The 23522-nt window shown below is 42.2% G+C and overlaps 1 protein-coding gene across 3 annotated transcripts in view; it reads right to left on the bottom strand.

The window, feature by feature from the left end:
- The window catches only part of hspa12a (heat shock protein 12A), an 81403-nt gene that overhangs the window by 39499 nt on the left and 18382 nt on the right, over window positions 1-23522 (bottom strand). For all 3 annotated transcript variants that reach the window (XM_078413446.1, XM_078413445.1, XM_078413444.1), the window contains exon 2: window positions 4005-4078. In XM_078413446.1, the coding sequence (XP_078269572.1) occupies window positions 4005-4013 (9 nt within the window). In that variant the 5' untranslated portion in view covers window positions 4014-4078. The remainder of the gene's footprint in view (window positions 1-4004; window positions 4079-23522) is intronic.

Genomic DNA, 23522 nt, shown 5'->3' with positions numbered 1-23522 from the left:
CAAAGGACAGATTCAGTACAAAGCATCTTCCATTTTGTCTGTAACAGATTAGGATCTACATCATTGCAGTGAGCAATGACCAGCTGGATGGATTTTTGATCTTATGGTCCACATTTCTTGCAAAAGGGCTGTAAATTCCAACAGCGATGAGCACACCTGAGGACTGAATCTTAGCGTCTAACATAAATCTAAATGACAACTGGGAAAGGTATCGCACCCTGGAACATGTGAAATTTTGGTTAAAAAACATAACACCATCCATCGATTACTCATCTCTCCAGTTCATTATAAATAGATCCTGATGAAAGAGGATGGAGGTTGGGGTGATAGTGATAGTGGCAGTGAAGCTTCCACTTTCCATCCAGACTCAAAATTGAGGGGCTTTTGATTCTGTATTCTCATGGCATATTCCTCAGAAGATCATTGATATCATACACAAAATGCTGGAGTAGCTCAGCGGGAGTGGCAGCATCTCTGGAGCGAAGGAATGGGTGAAATTAAGGTCGAGACCCTATATGTCCTCTGCTTATCTGTAGTGATTCTAATTGAGATTATTAGCCATAGGTGCAAAAAATATATCGAGCTTCCTACACTTTCAGAGTCAGTGACCTTCCTAATGATAAATTCCAGCTGGATTGGAGTGCCTACCAAAAACCTTGAACCAAAGCCTTCTCCATTCAGTGCAGTATAAAAGGAAAGAAAAAAGAAATAGAAATGAAAAGAAAAGAAAGTAAGGAAACAACTGGAGTTTTGTGAAGTAAAATATTTCAATGCCACCAGAGATTGTGAAATGAAAGAAATTCGCTCAGAACTCTCTACAATCTCAGGAAGTTTATCTCATGACAGTGAAGTCATTTTGCTTGTTTTCTTATCATATATCATATCATATACATACAGCCGGAAACAGGCCTTTTCGGCCCTCCAAGTCCGTGCCGCCCAGTGATCCCCGTACATTAACACTATCCTACACCCACTAGGGACAATTTTTACATTTACCCAGCCAATTAACCTACATACCTGTACGTCTTTGGAGTGTGGGAGGAAACCGAAGATCTCGGAGTAAACCCACGCAGGTCACGGGGAGAACGTACAAACTCCTTACAGTGCAGCACCCGTAGTCAGGATCGAACCTGAGTCTCCGGCGCTGCATTCGCTGTAAAGCAGCAACTCTACCGCTGCGCTACCGTGCCGCCCTTCTCTTCTCTTCCTTTATTCAATAGACATATTCACCTAAATACTCCAAGGCCTTAATGCTTATTTCCAGTGTCTCCCGATTGGTTCAGCAAAGAGCCCCCAAATGTAATAGAGGGAAGACCACCGGCGCAGATTGGATGGTCGATGTTACATTTCTTAACTGGATTTATATTAAAGTCATTGTCACAACATCCATGCTCAGCGCAGACATGTTGGACCGAAAGGCCAGTTGCTGTGCTGTACCATTCCATGTTCTATGTTTTAACATACAACAATTTCCACTATGCTGGTAAATCAATATTTTGAAAAGGAATAAATCACTACCAAGTGAAAAAAAAAAGCTGGCAATCACACATTTTGCTAGAACTCTGCATTTGATATAAATGGTTTAACTATTCATTTACAGATTTGCCGTCAGAGAATCAGAGGATCGTAAAATATTAACTCTAAGGAACATTTGGAGAGGACGGGGTTTTCTTTTGAACTTTGTACTGAATCTGTCCTTTGCTGTGCTTAGCCTAGATGTCTTGATATCACAAATTTTAAACTAATTGTGCCTTTGGAGAGAGCCCTCATTTACCATTACCATTTACCAGAGGAAGTTGAGGGAAGATTAAATTAAGTGTACGAAATAATAAGAAGCCAAGACAGATAAATAGGATAAAGATAGACACAAAAAGATAGAGTAACTCAGCGGCACAGGCAACTGAGAGAAGGAATAGGTGACGTTTCAGGTCGAGACCCGTCTTCAGCTTTTTGTGTCTATCTTCGGTTTAAACCAGCATCTGCAGTTCCTTCCGACACAGATAAATAGGATGGTTGTATATTCCTTAGCTGAAAGGTGTGTGCATTTAACATAATTGGTAGAATGATTGGAGAGGAACTGAGGAACACTTTTTTTCACACGGACTATGATGGTACTAAACTCTCTGTCTGAAAGTGAAGTAGAGGTAGAAACCATCACCAATAAGAAGTATTGGTATGCGTGCTTTAAAAATGTGACAAGAAGGATGTAGACCTAATGTTGGAATGTGGGATTAGGTTGGGTAGCTCTATATCACCTTCCATGGATGAGATTGAATGGATGACTTCTTTCTGTGATGTTAATTTTCTATGATACAAGCAGACTAATTATGCCAAAGACAAAATATAGTGGGTGTGGAAATCTCAACTAAAGCCAGGAAATACTGGAAACATTCAGCAGGTTTGACACCATTTGTGGAAAAAAAGAATCAGCATTGTTGCTTTGGGTTGATGCAATACCTTAGATCAGAACCTGGAAAAATTAAACCCGTTTTAACATGCATTAAAAAAGGGGCAATGGAGAAGAGAATAATAGGGATGGTTCGTGATGGCCAGGATAAATGAAAATAGTTAATAGCCAAAGGTGTGGGAATATTTAGAGCATCGTATCATGTTAAAATAGATTATGAATTCTGTGAATGCATTTGTCCTTTGACATTAACAGAACCAAAGCTGCCAATGCTAAACTCAATTTAGTTTAGTTTAACAGATACAGCACGGAAACTGGCCGTTCGGCCTACTGCGCCTGCGCCGACCAGTGATACACTATTTCTATCCTGCACTCTTGGGACAATTTGCGGAAGCCAAACTTGCACGTCTCTAGAGTGTGAGTGTACAGACTGCACCCATAGTCAGGTTCAAAAGTGGGTCTCTGGCGATGTAAGGCAGCGCCGCAGTGCCATCCCTAATTTTTTTGGACATTGGCAATTTTCAGCCACAGCAAATTTCAATCATTTTTCTCATAGCTCTGTGCAATGGTTGGAAGTCTATTGAACAGAACCTTGCCTTCACAGTGACATGGGCAGTGCTTGTTGTTGGCACTCAATCAGTGTTGTACAAGCTCCAATGTGGAAACACAAATAATTTTAGGCCACTACTCAAAGAAGAAAGATGGAGTCCTCCCAAATGTCTTGGCCAATGTACATCGTTTAACCAAAGTTAGATCAAATTTTTGAATCTTGCTGTGCATAAAAGCTGATTATTCCCAATATTCCAAATGATGACAGTGACAACACCTCAAAAGTGATGCTTTGACTCCACAGTTTCATAAGACTCTTGATGACAGAAGTGCATCTTTTCCTTTTCTTTATTCCAGTTTTAATGGAATGCATCTAAGGTGAAAGGTGGGAAGAGTTCATGAATGTCAACCAAGCTATCTGGCTTCGATTTATATATTGTTTAAGACAGATTGACTCTCAGCACTAATGCATTCTCAGTCAGACTCTTTATCACATTCTAGTACTGGGCATGTCAGACACTGGCTTTTTCAACTTTCTCATCATTTGTCATCACTATTATGAGAATATAAAAGGAAAAATATTGAACAAACCCATCAAAGACACTTAAAATAAAGCAACTCCTTCCATTTATAAAGAACCTTTAACATAGCTAAAATGTCACAAGGCATTCAATAGGGGCTTTATCAAACAAAATAATCAAGAAAGCAGATTTATGTATTTCTTAAAGTAGAAGAGGTTGAAGATTGTGATGCAGAGGGTAAGGCTGGGGTTTCTGAATCTCATGCCTTAGCAGCTGAGGGCATGGGAGGCAAATTTGTGACTGAAGATTAAATTTAAAAAATTCACCCAAATGCAAACATGGATCAAATCTAAATTGTTATATCAGGCAAGCTATCACGAAGGAAATCCTCTTACGTTATTGGCATCATTAATTACATTATATATCTGTTATTTAATAATTATGCTCTGACAGAGACCTAAAGTGATGATAATAATATTATATCAAAATGAATGAGATATTTGTAGAGAAAGAAAACATGATCTTACCGGGGACATCGAAGGGCTAATTGGGGTGATACCAGGGTCTCCCAGGCTTTTAGCTGGCGATGCAAAGGCATTTTCTGTCAAGAAGGGAAGCATTAACATTATTGAAGAGAGTATTAGTAAACATAATAATCTTTTCATATATAACATATGAGATAATTCATTCTGATTTGCCTACAAACATTTAGGAAAAAATTGATTTTATTGCATTTATGAGCTAATATGTCAGGAAAAGCACTGGATGAAGCCTCAATAATACCTCTCTTTGAAGGTACTTGGTATATTAGCTGTGTGTTAATAAGTGTATGTTGCACATACACTTATTAAAAGTCAAAATTACCCCCCTAATTATTCAAAAAATCATCTGACACAAATATAATTTGAGAGCAAAGGCCCTCTGATTATTTTTAATGTCCATGCACCTAAATGGCATCTTATGTTACTACTATTACCACAATAAATCACTAGTCTAGCTGATAGTCACAAAATCCTCTCCTGTTTTTTTTTCCCGTTGTTGGGTTTTACTTTTCCAGCTATGGGCTAATCACAAGCTCTATTATTTGTTCTGCCTGCAGCTGCAAATCAAAAAACATTTGGGTTCAGGCCATCTTTCAGGGTCATGGGGTGCGCATCCTTTCCATTGACATCTGTTAACAATGTGGGCAGAATACAGTAAAAATACTTCTGTCAAACGTGTTGAGGAAAGGAAACTACCTGCATCATCATCTAGAGTATTAGCACAACTACTATGAAAGTTAAAGTAACCAACAATCTATTCTTTAATCTCACTGGCGCTGTTAGCTCAGCAAAAAGCTTTGGTGCTGCAGATTCAGATCAGTTTATTTTTTTAGTTTTAGAGATTAGCGCGGAAACGGGCCCTTCAACCCACCGAGTCCGTGCCAAACAGCAATCCCTGTACACTAGCACTATCCTACGCACTAGCAACTATTTACAATCTTTACCAAAGCAAATTAACCTACCAACCTGTACGTCTTTGGAGTGTGGGAGGAACCAGAGCACCCGGGGAAAACCAATGCGGTCACGGGGAGAATGTACAAACTCATAAAGACAGCACCTGTATTCAGGATTGTACCTGGGTCAATGGCGCTGTAAGCCAGCAACTCTACCACTGTGCCACCCCATCATATTGTCATATATACCAGGGTGCAATGAAATTCCCTGTTCACATGAAAATCACAGAGTAATCGAGTGTAAATACAATAATGATAAATACCACAATAAATACAATGAGGTGTGCAAAACAGCCGAATGGTGCTAAGATTATAGTTTAGTTTAGTTTACAGATCTGAATTGTAGTGCCATCTGAAATAGGATAAAGAAATAGTAAAGTTCAATAACGGAATACTGTGACTAATGGATTAACAGGAGCAAATGCTTCCTGAGTGTGGATCTCAGTTACATATTGATGTCTTTGATGCGAGAGAAATATAATAGTGTGCTTCCTGTCCCTTTAGGAAGTACAGCATTTGGAAAGAATAGTAATGATTATTTTTTCTGACGGGCTTTTTGAACAATTCAAAAAGGCATCATTCGGTTTATATAAATTTCATCCATTTTAAGAAATCCATTTTTCCTGTTTGTCACAAAGGAAAACATCTATACACAGTATTCATCACTCTGAATGCATCCATGCACTTGTAAAAACTTTGCCAATTTATTTATTATAAAATTGGTTGAGAAGCAATTAAAAGTCGAGGATTAGATTGTGAAAGCTAAGTTTACAAAACAATAAAAATGATTGCAATCTAATGACCTTGCTGCGAAGTCTGCTTGTGTTGAAGTTAGGCAACTCCTCAGCTGCATAGTTATTCCAAAGACAAATTATCTGTTGTCAGTGGCATTAGTGAAGGTAATGGAGGCTCTGTGGAACTGTAGCAAAGCAAGGCCCCAGTGCCCTCTGGAGAGTTACAGGAAGTGAGAAAGTCAGAGATAAAACAAAATCCAATTGAAAAATATCAAAAGCTCTCTGGTCTCAATTGTTCAAAGCGGAATAAAGCCTGCTTGCCAATGCAGAACTGGCTGGGTAGTGGCACGGTGCATTATTTTTAGCATAAATTAGAATACTTTGACTAAGTATTATTTGGATGCCTGGCCTGGAATGAGGTCCATACACATTATGCCTTCATTGCTGTCAACTTGTTAATAGCATATTTTTTTAACATATTCTAGATATTTTTAATGACTTTTTAAAATCATATCCAGATATTAAAATTATCTGCTTCATAACATCTTTGTACAAGTTCTAAACATAAGTAAATTCAGGCACAAATATACCTATAGAGTAATTGTGCAAGAACACACAGAAGCATTATAAAATGGAGGATTTTAATTGTCAGTTATTCTTCGACTGGCCCAATAAATGTTCAACTCTTAAAGGAACTTGAATATTCACTCTGAACAAAGAAACTCCTTCTTTAATATTAAGTTACTACGAAAAACCACCAGGCTGAGAAACAGATTCTTCTCCTCAGTTATTCAGCTGCTGAATGGTTCTTCCATAACCTAGGGTACTGTCCGATTCACCTCTCCAAATTGCAGACATTGGACTTTGGCTATGGAACTCGTACACTACAATGTTGAGAACTATATTCTGTACTCTGTATCTTTGCTCCATCTATTGTACTTGACTTTGACTTGATTGTATTTATGTATGATATATCTGATCTGTTTGGAGGGCAGGGGGCAGAGGGAGAATGAAAAATGGTGTTGGGCAGATGAGGAGAAGTCCAGCATTTCATGTTGTGGGTAAGAATGTTGAATTTAGGATCATCATTAGTTGTATATCAGTGGGGTAGGGACAATCGTAGAGGGAAATTGGACCCAGTGCTTTCAATAGGAGGGAATCCTGAATGTGGAGGGTTTGGTGGACAGGTTGGTGGTTGTGGGAGAAGATCAAATTAGAGCTGGAGAGCAGGTTGGAAGGAGGGCATGCAAGGAAAGTAGTGGAAGCAAGAGGAACTGCAAGGACAAATATAGTTACTGTATTTACCAGCAGGCATTCCCAACGAGTAACATATTAGGAAGACCAAGTTGTAATATCAGTGCCTAACGGCACAAGGCACTGTGTTCTAAAGCAGCCCATAGTTCACCAAAATGAGTAATGCACATTGTCACCACATGTACTCCTAATGCAGAAATTGCATTGGGGTTGCATGTTTGCAAGGATGACTCACTGGGAACTGCACAGTTAAAGATTTAAAGTGAAACTAGCCAGAGTGGACCCGTTGGGCCCAAACCTCTCCTCCATTGGTCTGGCACCCTCTATTACCCCACTCCTCCCTCCCCCCCCACTCACCCACTCCATCCCCCTTCAATCCCCCTTATCCCCCCTCTCCTCCCTCCCCCCTCACCCACTGCATCCTGCTCAACCCCCCTCCTCCCCTCCCCCCTCCCCCTCAGCAACAGCCACTCACCCACTCCATCCCCCTCAACCCCGCAAACCTCTCCTGCATTGGTTTAGCTCCCTCCCCTCCCCAACTCCCCCCCTCCTCATCCCCCCTGCCCCCTCACCCACTCCATCCCCCCTCAAACACCCTTATCCCCCCCCCCCTCCTCCCCCTCACCCTCTCCACCCCCCCCTCAACCCCCCCTTAAAACACCCCGGGGCCGGGAGTGGGCGAGGAAAGGGGAGAGGTTTCCACCCCCCCCAACCCCCCCGGCCCAGGGCGGCCAGTAGCAGGAGAGTTCTCCTCACCCCCCCCCCCCGATTGGCCTCCACTCCCGTCACTCGGGCGGGTCCAGCCACCTCCGAGCTCCCAGTTTTAGTTATATATGCCCAGCGTCAGGCAACATCCCTAGAGAACACCAATAGGTGATGTTTCAGACTGAAGAAGGGTCCCGCCCCAAAACGTTACCTATCCTTTTTTTTGTTGTAAACCAGCATCTGCAGTTCCTTTTTTCTACACCCAAAGGAATATCTATACCTACAATGACAAGTACAATGGAATAAATTATCCTTGCCTCAACGGGAGCAACTCCAATAACAAACAATAAGCTCAATACCATGCTGCACAAAATATTTTGCTTGATGGGTGCACAATTTCATTCCTTCTACCATCAGTGTACCACGGCTGGTGAAGTCTTGTCTAAAGGATGCCCTACTACAAGTTGCCAAGGCTTAGATATGTAACCACTGTCAGTCCTTCATCATGACCACTCTCCAATCTTGGGATTTGTTAGCTGCTACTTGGTGCGGATACATTCACCCCCATGAACATCTACACGAGAGAAGGATTCACCATTAACTTGATTTTAAACCTATGCCCCAATGCTAACCATGGAAATGCCTGTAGAACCAGCATTTGTCCCAGCTTGACCTGTGCTCTCATTTGCAGTCCTCAGTCTGAGGACTAGTACTATTACTGTCTATTTCAGAAGCATCTTCGTTATCAAAATCTATCCCAACAACAAGTATCCCATCGGCCTCTGTCCAGCAGCATCTGTACAATCATCATCAGTTCCACGAAACCTAGAATGACCCCAGACCTGGAGGAAATTGTGCGTGGCACAGTGGTGCAACTGGTAGAGCCACTGCTTCACAGCGCCAGTGGCCCCGGTTCAATCTTGACCTCTGGTGCTGTGTGTACGGAGTTTGCACGTTCTCTATGTGACTGCATGGGTTTTCTCCGGGTGCTCTGCTTCCCTCCCACATCCCAATGACGTGCAGGTTTGTAGATTAATTGGCCTCTGTAAATTGCTAGCATGTAGAGGGAGTGGATGCAAAAGTAGAATTCCATAGAACTAATGTGAATGGTTGATCGATAGTCAGTGTGGACTCAGTGGGCTGAAGGCCCTGCACCTATCTCTAAACTAAAGTAATTTCCAGAGTTTCAAGAGGTAAGATTTGAGAAATGTTAGTTTTGTTCTTGTCGGGTCATTTGATTTACATAACTTGCAAGAAATTTGCCACAAGGACAGTGAAGAAACAAATAGAAACAATCAACACTAAAGCAGTGACAAACTTAGGCAACAGACCCAGAGTTGAAGGATAGACTTTCTGCTTAATATTCAGGCTCTGGAATATAGTGACATTGACATTTAATGCTTCCTGAGACCAGAAGCTCTTTAACTAAAAGCCGATTAACTGAATTAAGACTGTCATTTTTTTAAGCGATTCCAATTAACCACATAAAATAAAACTGACAAAAGGGTAGAATGTTGTATAGAAGGCTTAGCATTTCTAAAACATGCATTTTATCATTCCTGATAGTTCCACAATTCCATGTGGTTTCAACTATTTTTTCCATAAGGTGTTTTGTTAAATAATTTCAGTTTCCAGTTCTATTTTAATGATTATCACATTTAGACTGTTACTCATGAATAGCAAATGAAAAACTAATTACTTGCAGTACAAGCAGTCAGTTAGAACTTTTTGTTTCTCGACAGAATGTTAACTAATTGGCCAAAACAAATACCTATTTAAACATTATTCTTTTGATCACAAATAGCAATTATTTTCATTCAATGCAATCAATAGAAATTGCCTCTGAGTGGGTCGAGGAAGCCATGAAATTACTTGCTATTCATTGGGTGTATTTTTAATTAACTAAACAAAATACTGTGAAATTGGTATTAATTTGATTAAAGAACTCTTTCAGACTCTAGAATTGGCTTGTATCAGCTCTGACTATTGTCAGAGCAAATAAATACTTCAACATTTTACTGTCACAGCTGAGACACCCAAAAGTCAGAAATTTGTCTGGGAAAAAAAGTATTCATCAAACATAAATTAAGGAATGTCAATGTTGCCAGACTTTGAAGAGCCAGGCACAGATGCATTCTCTTGCAATGCACTGGTGCAATTGCATGGGCATGTGCCCAGACACAGGCATGCACACAAGAGCACACAGAGACAAACAAATGTCACATGCATGGTGCCACATGTATACACACATGTGCACAGCTACACATGTATCATACATGGACATGCACACACACACACACACACATACATGCAGTTGAAACTATGCATTCACATGCATAGATACCGTTGTTTATCAATCGTTTTCAAATGTCCAAGACATCTAGCCTATAGTATTGCAGTGAAGGCTAAGTAGATGAATCTAGACGCAAAGGTTCCTTCCTCAAAGGTGACAGATGTATATGTGTGCAAACACACATACACATAGTGTGTTCATATCCACATTTTTCTAAGTAACTTCTTATTAGATCCCTGAACATCAGTTTTATAACTTTCCCCACCATTAAGAATAATATGACTTGCCTTTAGTTCCTGGATTTATAATTCTTTGAACAGAGGTATAATATGTGCAAAAAGCGAACTGCAGGAGGAACTCAGCGAGCCGAGCAGCATCAACTTTATTTTGAGTCCTCGGATACCAGCCATGAGTCTACAGATGTTGGCAAGTTTATGGCTAGGGCCTCTATAATTCTTCCTTTCCCTCAGCGACCTAGGATGTAGCCCATCTGCGCATGGCGAGTTATTCACTTTCAGTGCATCTAGCCTTCTCAGGAACTCCTCTTCATCAAATTTTAGATAATCTAGAATCTTGTGAGTCCAACAGTGTCTCCTTCCTTGGTAAAATCTGCTGTAAAGTATTTACTCAATATCTCAGCCGTTTCTCTGCCTGCTTCAATAGATTCCCTTGTTGGTCTCAGATCAGCCCTATTTCTCTTCTTACACAAATTTAAAATATTTAAATGGGATTCCTGTCACACTTCTAACAAAGTTACTGCAACATAATATGAAGTTCTGGATGATTTAATGGAACAATTTTGTTTTTCAGGACGTGCCATCTGTTGCAATTATTGAACCTTACAAGCATCCAATTAACCACTAGGTTGTGAAATGTGAAAAGGGTTATATTAAACACTAGACCAAGTGGACCCGTTGGGTCCAAACCTCTCCTGCATTGGTGCAGCACCCTGTCCTCCCCCCTCCCCTCTCTCCTCAAACCCCCCTTCCACCCTCCCTTCTCCCCCACTCCTCCTCCCTCCTTCCTCTCCTCCCCTCCTTTTAAACTTAAAAATGTGAATAACTTAAAAAATATAACACCGATTTCAATAAAACTACTTGCATTATCACTAAAGTGACAATGGTGAGTAAGGTGGGGCTAAAATTGTCTCACTATCGTGTACCATTTTGGCTGAAGTTCAGTCACAAACAAGATAACAGACGAGAGTTTTAGTATATAGATTTTGCCTGAATGAAAGGGAAAAATATGCGACACCGCTGTAAGTTTATATTCCAGCATGAAGCATTTTACCCTCTGGAAAGTGACACCATACTAATCTGTGAACAATGGGTGATCTAAACAATGCCAGAACAGCTACTTCCTGTTCATTTCATTAACTAAAAACAATTGCAGCTGATTATAACAACTGGCACCCAAACCTGCAGATGAATTCATGCAGGAATATGTTCAAACAGGATAAGGGAAGAATTTACTTTCTGAGAATGGATTAAGGTAATATCAGATGTCTTCCTTAAAATAATAGTCTTCTGTGGCACCATGGAATGTTTTTTCTATGTTACAGGCGTTATATTAATGTGTTGCTAATTTTTATTGACATCTCACTTTGCAGACCATTGTGCCCATAAAAACAGTCCAGCTTTTAGTATTCACATGCTGACTCTCTTCCGAAAACTGCAGTGTCAAAGATTTATTCACAACCATGAATCGATTTTAGAAAATCACAAATAGGCGACTATGCATATCTGCAAATACCGGCTAGAATATTCCATACTCATCATGAAAAAATATCTAATGGAACATTCTTATGTACAAAGTAATTCTTCAAAGTCGACCTTTGTTTCCTTTCATTCTTTGCTTAACCGGTGCCAAGACTGTGTGTCTGCTGATGTATTTTATGTATTCCAGTCATCAGTTTGGTGCACCGGTCATTTCAAATTTCTCACTGTCCCGTGTTTGTGAAAGTTTGATTTAAATGCAGGAAGGAAGATAACTGGCCAATATCCGAACCAAAAGACTCAATAATACAAAAGCAGAATAAAAAGATACTTTTACTTGGATTCACTTCTGGTTAGTTGAAAAATTTCCACCCACTCATTTTATTGTAGTATGAAATCTAATTTTAGCAATTTAACTTGGCTCTTCATCCTATCAAATGAGTGTTTTTGTTTGACAAATCTCTGAACTTGGGAACGATTTACTTTTCATGAAGGGTAAAACCACATTTCCAATTGTTCTGCCAGTTAAATGAAAATGCATCTTGAGAGAGTAAGAAACCAGAAATCCAGCAGAGGGAGTTTACTTAATAAATTGTAGGTCCCTATTGTAGAATAGAGACCTAGGGATGAAGGTACGTACATGGTTTCAAGAAGGCAGCAACATAGCTAGACCAATGCAGCCTGGGGATCGTGTGAATCAGGCACCACTAGAGGCCCGAAAGAGGTCAGACAAGCTTGTGGATCAGCGGAGTGGTGGTAGAAGGTATGAACAGCATCTCCCAGGCTTGGCCGACCTCTACAGTATCAATCCAGTACCGCCCTGCCAGGACAACAGGCCTTTAAGACCAAGACAAGACTCAATATTATTAAGAACTTAAAACTTGAAGGGTACAAGGCCCCAGAAACATGGTGGCTCCTTGTGTATTGCTGCAGTGAAGTGTACTATTTTTTATACTACAATCTTTGTACTTGTATTTATGTATGATTATGCTTAAATATTGTATGATTTTACTGAATTGGATGCAAAGCAAAGAATTTTGCTGTATCTATATACGTGACAATAAAATCCCATGGAACCATTGGTGAGGAAGGCATTTGACATGCTTGCCTTAATCAGTCAGGTTTTTTGATATTGGCAAATCAATGTGACATAAATTGAGGTAATTGAAGCATATGTCAAAATGGTAAAATTAATTTACAGGTTGGAGTGTCCCCAGGTGTCTATTACCTTTTCCTTATGTGCCAAAGATTGTGGGAGATGCTGTTGTAAAAAAACATGGTGAGCTACTGTAGTATGTCCTTTTTTAAAGTTTTTTTAAAAAATGGCATGGACCTACCATGCCTACTAGTTCTATGTTATCCCACTTTCTCATCTATTCCCTACACAATAGGGGCAATTTTCCAGAGGCCAATTAACTTAGAAACCTGCACATCTTTGGGATGTGGGAAGAAACCTGAGCATCCAGAGGAAACCCACAGGGAGAACGTGCAAACTCCACAGCACCCGAGGTAAGGATCAAACCTAGGTCTCTGGTTCTCCTCTAAGGCAGCACCTCTATCAGCTGTGGCACTGGTTTTTGTGCAGGTATCAACTCAGTAAGGGTTGCTGTCAAACGTTGTGACAGGAAATTTTATTAGCTATATTTATTTAATATGAAATGCACAATCAAAGTGCCAAATGTATTTTTTGGAAGCCTCCTTACTTACAATTTCCCTAGACAAACAAGTAATAGCAGCACTAAAACAATAATCTTTCTCCTGTTCTGTAAGCTTTCCTGACTGGTTAAAGTTGTATTTAGACTAATTGTCATGATCATTGGGTGTTGGTGTGTCCTTTGGTGAAAGCTTGAAGAGTTGAGGTTCTTGTTCAACATAGGGTTCTTGGTCCCAGCACCCATTTTATTCTAATATTGGCTGTTGCATCCGATAACCTTGCAGCATTGAAAATCGATGCAATCAACAATTAAGTCCTTTGAAGAATAGCTCATGGCTCTTATTCAGTCTGATATCCTTCCGAGTTACCTTGCCAATCTGTTCATCAAGATAATTACAAACATTTCATTTTGGACAAGATATTGGAGCATACATCAGTTTGTAATTGGATTGTACAGATAATTTATTGCAGAGTAGTTGTATTATTTAATTTGCACGCCTATCTGCCAATTTTGATCTCGGAGCTACCATACCAAAATGTTGGCCTTGCAGATACTGCCATCATGTCCAGCTGACTCCTCCCATAGTTTATCCTAAACACATGAGTAACTGAGAGCCAACAAGTCCTGGATGCATAAGTAAAAGAACACATGCTATAAGCAAATTAAATGTATCAAACCAGAATTCCCGAAAAATTAAGTGCAATTTTTTTTCCCCATGACAGGCAAAAATTATCTGCAACAGGGAACTTTGGTCACCTTGTCCGGGAAGCAATCATCCTGGAGCATCCTTCGGAGAACCCAGCCTTCCCACCACTACCTACATATCAGTCCTGGCGTCCCAGTCCTCTCATCACCTCGTCCCACTACCATTCGAATAGCAGTAGCTTTCCACAAAGTCTTCACTTTGTCAATGGGAAAAATCAGACAGACATTTTGCTCATCAATGGGCTATAATGTTTCTGAAGATAGACACAAAATGCTGGAGTAACTCAGTGGGATAGGCAGAATCTCTGGAGAGAAGGAATGGGTTGAGACCCTTCTTCAGAAGGGTTCCCATTTCTTCCCATCCCTTCTCTCCAGAGATGCTGCCCGTCCCGCTGAGTTACTCCAGCATTTTGTGTCTATCTTCGGTTTAAATCAGCATCGGTAACATCCTTGCAGACAGACATGCTGAGGATCTGCAGATCCTTTTATAAGGATTTGTACAACATAAAGACCACAGACAGCACCGCCTCCCAGAACTTCCTGTCCTCCATCACGGAAGTCTTGGACGACAGCAAGCGGGAGAGTCTGGACTAACCACTGACTCTGGAGGAGCTGACTGGCTCCAGCCATTCCTTTGACTCGAGTAAAACTCCCGGAAGCGACGGCTTACCGGAAGAGTTGTATTCGGCTCTGTGGGACTAGGTGGACCCGGACCTGCTGGAAGTGTACAGCGACATACTTCTAGCCGGCAGCATGTCAGACTCTATGAGGAAGGGCAGCATCACCCTAATCTACAAGCAGAAGTGGGAGATGAATGATATAAGGAATTGGAGACCCATCACATTGTTGAATGTAGATTACAAGATCCTGTTTGAGGCCATCGCTAACCGGGTCAAGTCTGCTTTGGGACAGGTGATCCACCCGGTCCAAACCTGTGCTGTACCTGGCAGGAAGATCTCAAACAGTCTGGTGCTGCTGAGAGACACCATTGCCTACGTGCGGACAGATGGGTGGATGCCTGCCTGGTCAGCTTGGACCAGAAGAAGGCCTTCGACAGGATATCGCACACGTACATGAGGGACGTGCTCTCCAAAATGGGCTTTGGGGAAGAAATCAGGAAGTAGATCCAACTGCTCTACACCGATATCTGTAGTGCAGTCCAAATCAATGGGTGGGAATAGGACAGCTTCCCCGTCAGGTCTGGAGTCAGGCAGGGTTGCCCTCTCACCCCTGTCTGGTTCGTCTGTTGCATTGAGCCCTTTGCCGAGTCCATCAGGAAGGACGCGAGCATAAGAGGAGTGACATTGTCAGGCAGTGGGGGCACTCAGGTCAAGGCCTCCCTGTACATGAACGATGTCGCCGTCTTCTGCTCGGATCCAGCGTCGGTACGCAGACTGATTAGCGTCTGCGACCAGTTTGAGTCGGCCACGGGGGCCTGGGTAAACCGCAGGAAGAGCGAGGCCATGCTCTTTGGCAACTGGCCCGACCGATCTTCCATCCCCTTCACCATCAAGCCTGACGTCTTGAAGGTGCTGGGGATCTGGTTCGGGAGGGCTGAGGCGTGTGACAAGAATTGGCTGGAGCGGATAGCCAAGGTGGGGAAGAAGCTGGAGCTGTGGAAGCAGCGCTCCCTCTCGTACACAGGGAAAAATCTGGTCATCAGGTGTGAGATGCTCTCGGGGCTGCTGTACTTGGTGCAAGTGTGGCCCGTCCCTCCCTCCTACGCCATGGGGCCATCTTCCGCTTCTTCTGGGGGTCGACGATGGACCGGGTGCGACGGGCCACAATGCACAAGTCGGCAGACAACGGGGGTAAAGGCATGCCCAACGTCGCCCTCATCCTGATGGCCACCTTCGTGTGTGGCTGCATCAGGCGGAGCGTAGAGCCAAGGCATGTGGGCACCAAGTGCCACTACCTGCTGAGGTTCTACGTGTCCCCGGTGTTGCGAAGGATGGGCCTGGCGCAGATGCCACGCAAAGTGTCAGCTGGACATTGCCGCACCATCTGTCGCTCGTGGAAAGGTTCTTCCGGACCAACACCTTTGACCACAAGTGCATCGGGCAGTGGCCAGCACGGAACGTCCTGCAGACACTGCAGGGGAATGACTCCATGGATCTTGTGGCGTGGTTCCCAGAGCAAACTGCCCAGCATGTCTGGCAAAATGCCTCATCGCCAGAACTCACCAACAAGCACCAAGACCTGGCTTGGCTGGCAGTGAGGGAGCCCTCCCAGTCAGATACTTCCTGCACCGCCAGAGCCTCACTACCAGTGCACGCTGCCCTCGGGATGGCTGCTATGGAGAGGAGACGGTGGCCCACCTCTTCACAGAGTGCGGATTTGCCAAGAGAGTCTGGAGAGGTTTGCAGGGGTCCCTGTCATGATTTATTCCGAGCAGCTCCGTCACAAAGGACTCTGTGATCTACGGACAGTTCCCAGGGTCGCATTCAGAGACTGACATTGAGTGCTGCTGGAAGGTCATCAACTTGGTGAAAGACGCTCTTTGGCCTGCCCGAGCTTTGTTGACCTCCCAGCGGAGCGAGCTGTCCGTCGGGGAATGTTGCCGACTGCCCCGCAGCAGACTGCAGGAGTACGTGCTGAGGGACGCACTGAAGCTTGGTGCAGCCAACGCCAAGGCTCTGTGGGGGAGGACCACAGTCTAGAGTCCTTCCGCTGCTGGACATGGGGGCAGGGTGTGGTGGAGACGCCCCTCCAAATAAGGGGAGGGATTCTGTGTAAATCTTGCAATGAATATCTGTATTGAATGTATCACCTCCGGGAATGTCGGATGGAGTTTTTGAAAAGAAAATGTTTTGTAAATATTTATTACTGGAATAAAGTATTTTTTGATGTAAAAATCACTGGCCAGACATACAGTGAGGAAACAGGCCCTTTGGCTCAACTTGCCCATATGTCCCATCTATACTTGTCTCACCTGCCTACGTTTGACCCATGTCCCTCTACACCTACCTTATCCATGTATCAGTCTAAATGTTTCTTGTAAATGCATCTATAACAATCTTTGCGTTCACCCCCATCCAAATCTTATTGCCAATATTCCAATCACCTCATCGCTATACAAATCAATGCTGGCATTCTGATCCCCTCACCAGCATCCATATATCTGATCCCCCCCCATCTATCCATTCAAAAATCAGTGCCAATAACCCAGTCCCCTAATCCCACCGACCAAATGTCATCACCGGTATCCTGATCCACATTAATCACCATGTAAATACAAGTACTAGGATCCCAATCCTGCAATTGCATCACACAAACATTAGCGTTGGAGTCTTGAGCATTAGTGTCAATGCCCAATTTCCCCAGCCTGCCATCCGTACTAGGGGCAATTTACAGAGGCCAATTAATCTGCAAACCCGCATGTTTTTGGGATGTGGAAGGAAGCCGGTGCATTCAAAGTTAACCCATATAGTCACAGGGATAACGTGCACACTCCATATATGCAACTGAGGTCAGGATCAAACCTGGTTCTCTAGCAGTATGAGGCAGCACCTCTACCAGCTGCACCACTGTCTCACCCAAATATTTGTGCTTATCTTTCTATTTCAAACCTCCCTTATCCTAGTTATTTTGATTTGAAACACAAGTGATTAAACTCCTCAAAGGTATTTGGCAAAACATTGCTATCAGATATTTTTTCAATGTTTTGTACTATTTCCCACCCCAAATCCCCCCCCCACCCCCCCCCCCCACCATTTTATGACTGAAGGAAGATTAGTTTATTCCATTTTGTTTTCCAAGATCATTGTTATTCCCTTGTAAAAATGATCCTGTTTCTGATGCATAGACATTGCTGAGATTCCAAACATCTAACTAAAGCTCGAAACTGCCAGAAATGTTTCACCAGCTGTTGAACTGCAGCTGTTTTTTTAATGTTAATCATTCACTCAATCTGTCCCTTTAAAGCCAATGCACAGGATCAACAAAATTTAATTGGTCTTTGTGGCTGCTATTTCACGGCTAAAAATTGCTGACAACTTATATGTTAGACAAAAAGTTTTTAAACTGACTGACAATGCAGGAATCCATCGATTGTTTAAACAAGAACGTTTTTCCTGATTGCATTAATGAGAAAATGAGCACGCTTTGATCTGAAGCCATAAAGATGATAAAATCTGCAGTTTGATCCAAACGGTTGAATTTACAAATAACTTCTCTGATGCTTTTTTACTTGACTGCGGAGGCCACAATTACGACTTCCAATGCAGCAACATCCTCTAATGGCCGTCGAGCCACCATTCTGTGTGAAGATTGCTCCCAGTTTGTTCCCAGTATGCTCCTGGCTGTAAGCACAAGTGTGCTTACTGTCATTCAACAGACCAGGTGCACTACTTCCTGAAGGCCAATATTTTGAGGTCCATCTGTCGAAGATAGCAGACACACAAAAACACTGGGTGGCTGTGCCCTATTGGAGTTCCAGTGGAGGCCTATACAGTGGAAAGGAATTCAGTTGGGTGATGGACAATAGGTGCATCAGTTCTAATAATGGGGATTTGACATGCCAGCCTTTACAGTATAGAGTTATCCAGGCTTGGGAAACCTTCCTGTCTGAACCAATATCACTAAAAGCAATTTACTTGGTCACCTACCTTGTTATGTACAACATGGCTGTTGCATTCACTGTCATAGGTAGGGCGGCACATTGGCTCATCGATAGAGTTGCTGCCTTACAACGCCACAGACTCGGGTTCGATCCTAACTGTGGGTGCTGCCTGTATGGAGCTTCTATGTTCTCCCTATGACTGGGTGGGTTTTCTCTGGGTGCTCCAGTTTCCACTCACATTCTAAAGACATACAGGTCTGTAGGTTAATTGGCTCCTGTAAATAGTCCCTTGTGTGTAGGACAGAACTAGAGTATGGGTGATCGTTGGTCGGCACAGACGCAGTGGGCCTGTTTTCATGTTGTATCTCAAAACTAAAAACTAAAACACATTGATCAACCTGGAAACAGGAACTGCTACATCAAATTAATCACGACAAGATCATCCATACTCAAATATCAAAATATCATACAATGTAAGTAAATATCTATGAAGCAACTCGCCCTGGTGCACAAACACAATAATTTTTTCCTTTGTAAGTGAAACGTTATCCGACAACCTGAGAAACCCAAAGAGGGCGGCACGGTAGCGCAGAGGTAGAGTTGCTGCTTTACAGCGAATGCAGCGCCGGAGACTCAGGTTCGATCCTGACTACGGGTGCTGCACTGTAAGGAGTTTGTACATTCTCCCCGTGACCTGCGTGGGTTTTCTCCGAGATCTTCGGTTTCCTCCCACACTCCAAAGACGTACAGGTATGTAAGTTAATTGGCTGGGTAAATGTAAAAATTGTCCCTAGTGGGTGTAGGATAGTGTTAATGTACGGGGATCACTGGGCGGCACGGACTTGGCGGGCCGAAAAGGCCTGTTTCCGGCTGTATATATATGATATGATATGAAGAGGTACCTTTGATGCTCTAAACTCTGTTTAGAGTATTATTGCAATTTGACATATGCCTTAGGTGCACACATTCCTCCTCTGATTGATCAGTTTCTTATTTCAATCAACACAGTTGAGCTCTTTCGTCAATAAATATGCTAACCCTCCTCACTTCTTTGAGCTGGCCAACTGAACTAAAACTGAATTACCTCCTATAATTTGTCCAACAAATCAGTCACATTTTCTTGGCTCGGGTTCTTATCTACATTTTATGCCTATCATTTTTGTTTCTTTCTGCGCATGTAACACTTGGTGAGAAAGAGTCATAGAGTTGTAGAGTGATACAGTGTGGAAGCAGGTCCTTCGGCCCAACTTACCGACACGGGCCAAAATGTCCCAGCTACACTAGTCCCATCCATGTTCCTGTCTAACTGTTTCTTAAATGTTGGGATAGTCCCTGCATCAACTACCTCCTCTGGGAGCTTGCTCCATATATCCACCACCCTTTGTGTGAAAAAGTTACCCCTCAGATTCCTATTAAACCCGTTCTCTGGTCCTCGATTCACCTACTATGAGCAAGAGACGGTGCATCTACCTGATCTGTTCCTCTCATGATCTTATACACCTCTATAAGATCACCCCTCATCCTCCTGCGCTCCAGGGAATAGAGTCCCAGTTTACTCAACCTCTGCCTATAGCTCAGACCCTCTAGTCCTGGCAACAATCTCGTAAATCTTCTCTGTACACTTTCCAGCTTGACAACATCTTTCCTATAACACGGTACCTAGAACTGAACACAATACTCTAAATGTGGCTTCACCAACGTCTTATACAACTGCAACATGACCTCCCAACTTCTATTCTCAATACTCTGACTGATGAAGGCCAATGTGCCAAAAGCCTTTTTGACCACCTTATCTACCTGCGACTCGACCTTCAAGGAACCATACACCTGCACTCCTAGATCCCTCTGCTCTACAACACTACCCAGAGGCCTACCATTTACTGTGTAGGTCCTTCCCTTGGTAGAGTCCCAAAATGCAATGCTTCACACTTCTCTGTATTAAATTCCATCAACCATTCCGCCGCCCACCTAGCCAATCGATCCAGATCCTGCTGCAATCTTTCACAACCATCTTCACTATCTGCAAAACCACTCACTTTTGTATCATCAGCAAACTTGCTAATCTTGCGCTATATGTTCTCATCCAAATCATTGATGCAGATGACAAACAGTACCGGGCCTAGCACCAAACCTTGAGGCACACCACTAGTCACAGGCCTCCAGTCTGAGAAGCAACCTTCCATTATCACCCTCTGCTTCCTTCTATGAAGCCAATTTGCTATCTTTTCAGCTATTTCTCCTTGGATCCCAAGCGATATAACCTTCCAGAGCATCCTACTATGCGGAACCTTGTTGAATGCCTTACTGAAATCCATGTGCACAACATCTACCCTCATTGATTTTTTTGAAGACATGACTTTTGAAGTTCTTTACCTCTAATTGGTAATAACCAGTGCAGATTGTTAATAATAATGGTTAATAATATACGTATCAGATGTATAAAACTATTACTTCACCTTTGTTGCCAATTGCTGTTTGTATTGCTGAAACATAAACAGTTAAAACTAGCTTGTACATAATTATTAAAAAAGACACAAAGTGCTGAAGTAACACAGTGGGTCAGGCAGCATTGCAGGAGGACATGGATGGAAGACATTTCGGGTCAGGACCTTTCTGCAGACTGAAAGCTGGAAGAGAGGTTGGGGCAGGACAAAGTCTGACATGTTATAGGTGTAGGAAGGAACTGCAGATGCTGGTTTAAACCGAAGGTAGACACAAAATGCTGGAGTAACTAAGCGGCAGCATCTCTGGAGAGAATGAATAGGTGAGGTTTCAGGTCGAGACCCTTCTTCAGACTTAGGGGAGGGGTTTGATTGGCAGATGGGAGGACAAGGCCAGAAGCGATGCTGCCTGACCCTCTGAGTTACGCCAGCACTTTATGTCTTTTTTTGTAAACCATCATCTGAATTTCTTTGTGACTCAATTGTACCTAATTCTAATGTGAATGCAAATGCTATTTTTGTTCTGTGGATTATATGGGAAGTTTATGATCGATAGGACTGAGCTCCTTTCCATGGTAACATAGTTTGACCACCGTCCTGATAGGAGAATGTCGAGTGCCAGTTAGAGCAGACGTCTGAACAGTTAGATTCTGCGATATCACAGTTTCAGATAGTGTTCAACACCCTTCCCCATTATGCATTGTAGCTCTCTCCAGAGTAATGGGTAGACATCAGAATTCAATTTAATTTGTTCTCAATTACTTGATAATTTTGTTATCTGTCAATAGTCTGTTAAGGGAACCAGAAAGGCAAACAATTGAAGGAGGGTCTGAGAAGGGTCCCGACCCAAAACATCATCTGTCCATGTGCTCCAGAGATGCTGCTTGACCCAAAGTGTTACCCCAGTGCTTTATGTCCTTTGTGTGAACCAGCATGTGCGGTTCCTTGTTTCTACAGACAAACAATTCTAATGTTTCAGCACATTCTAAAAAATATTATCAGTCAGGAATTAATTTCTAGTAATGTTATTTTTAACACTGTTTTCAGATAATCGTCAAGGTAACTATTTTTGTTGCAGTAAACATGAAGAAGGCTAATCACAAACATATAAAAGATGCAATTACTAGATAATGATAATCAAAATAAAGATGATGCAACGGAATCAAGTGAAAAGAAGTGGCAGGAGAATCCAACAATTTTCGTCTAATTGCTAACATCTGCATGAAATACTCAATATGAGTTGTTCATCATGCCATATAATTACTGCATTATTGTTGATTCATGGTTCCTGAATATTATACATTTACACTATTGTATGAAATATTCAGACTTCATCACAAGATGTTTGATTGCCGATGAACAAAGAACCGGTTGCAATGATGATGGTGTCAGTCCATATTAATTAAGTAGTAATTTGTATAATGCTAATAAGCGATGACTACATATAGTTGTATTAGATGACAAGATACTGTGAAAGTTACCCTTAGCAGGGTGCTGTTTAAAAACATTGTCATTCCTAAGGATTTGCCATTGCCATGATCTTATTGGAATATTTTCAATCTAATTGTTGTGTTTTGGTGTCACTTGTTTTCCCTTTCAATAATATCCTCCTTGTTACATTTTGTGTATCCTTCTTGAGCCAGGTTATAATATATCTTTTATCTAGTTACGTCTGAAATGTGTTCACACTGTATGGCTCGACTGTAGTTATGTATTGTATTGTCTTTCCGCTGACTGGTTAGCATGCAACAAAAGCTTTTCACAGTATCACGGTACATATGACAATAAACAAAACTAAACTAAATCTTGGCAAAACACCCGATTTCCGATCTCAAAATGCTATTGCTTACAATTGTTGTATTACCACATGCTACTCCTATTACATTCCCTCTGGTGATCCAATGAACCCAAATAAATGTTCATATATTTCTGACCATTTAAAATACTCAGTGGATGGGCAAGGAGAGGGACGTCTGTTCACTGGTCAATCCAGATGTCCAAGGAAGGCATCTGGAGTTCTTGCAGCAGCCTAGGGCTTGCCTCATCAGACGCTACTCATAAAGCCTAGTGCATAGACCAGAGTTTGAAAATGTCGCCAAATTTGGCGCCTTTTACATGCAGTCTCAATGGTCTATTGCCTTTCCGCTGACTGGTTAGCATGCAACAAAAGCTTTTACATAAAGTTCAGTAAAGTATTGCAATAACTAAGCACAATTCCCGATTAGCTAAATGTACAATTCTGTACATTTAGCTAATCGGGAATTGTGCTTAGGTATTGCAATACTTTACTGAACTTTATGTAAAAGAAAATTCACTGTGCGTTTGCACGTGACAGTAAAGCACCTTTGACTATTCTCCAGTGAACATTAGATGGCACTATATTTCATACACTCGCCATCATACCTCACATCAAAGAAGGGTCCTGTCCCAAAATGTCACCAATGCACGTTGCTCAGAGATGCTGCCTGGCTTTTGCACGTGACAATA

The sequence above is a fragment of the Rhinoraja longicauda genome, chromosome 16, assembly GCF_053455715.1.
Source record: "Rhinoraja longicauda isolate Sanriku21f chromosome 16, sRhiLon1.1, whole genome shotgun sequence".
NCBI classification, from domain to species: domain Eukaryota; kingdom Metazoa; phylum Chordata; class Chondrichthyes; order Rajiformes; family Arhynchobatidae; genus Rhinoraja; species Rhinoraja longicauda.
This window is presented reverse-complemented; position numbering and strand designations above follow the sequence as displayed.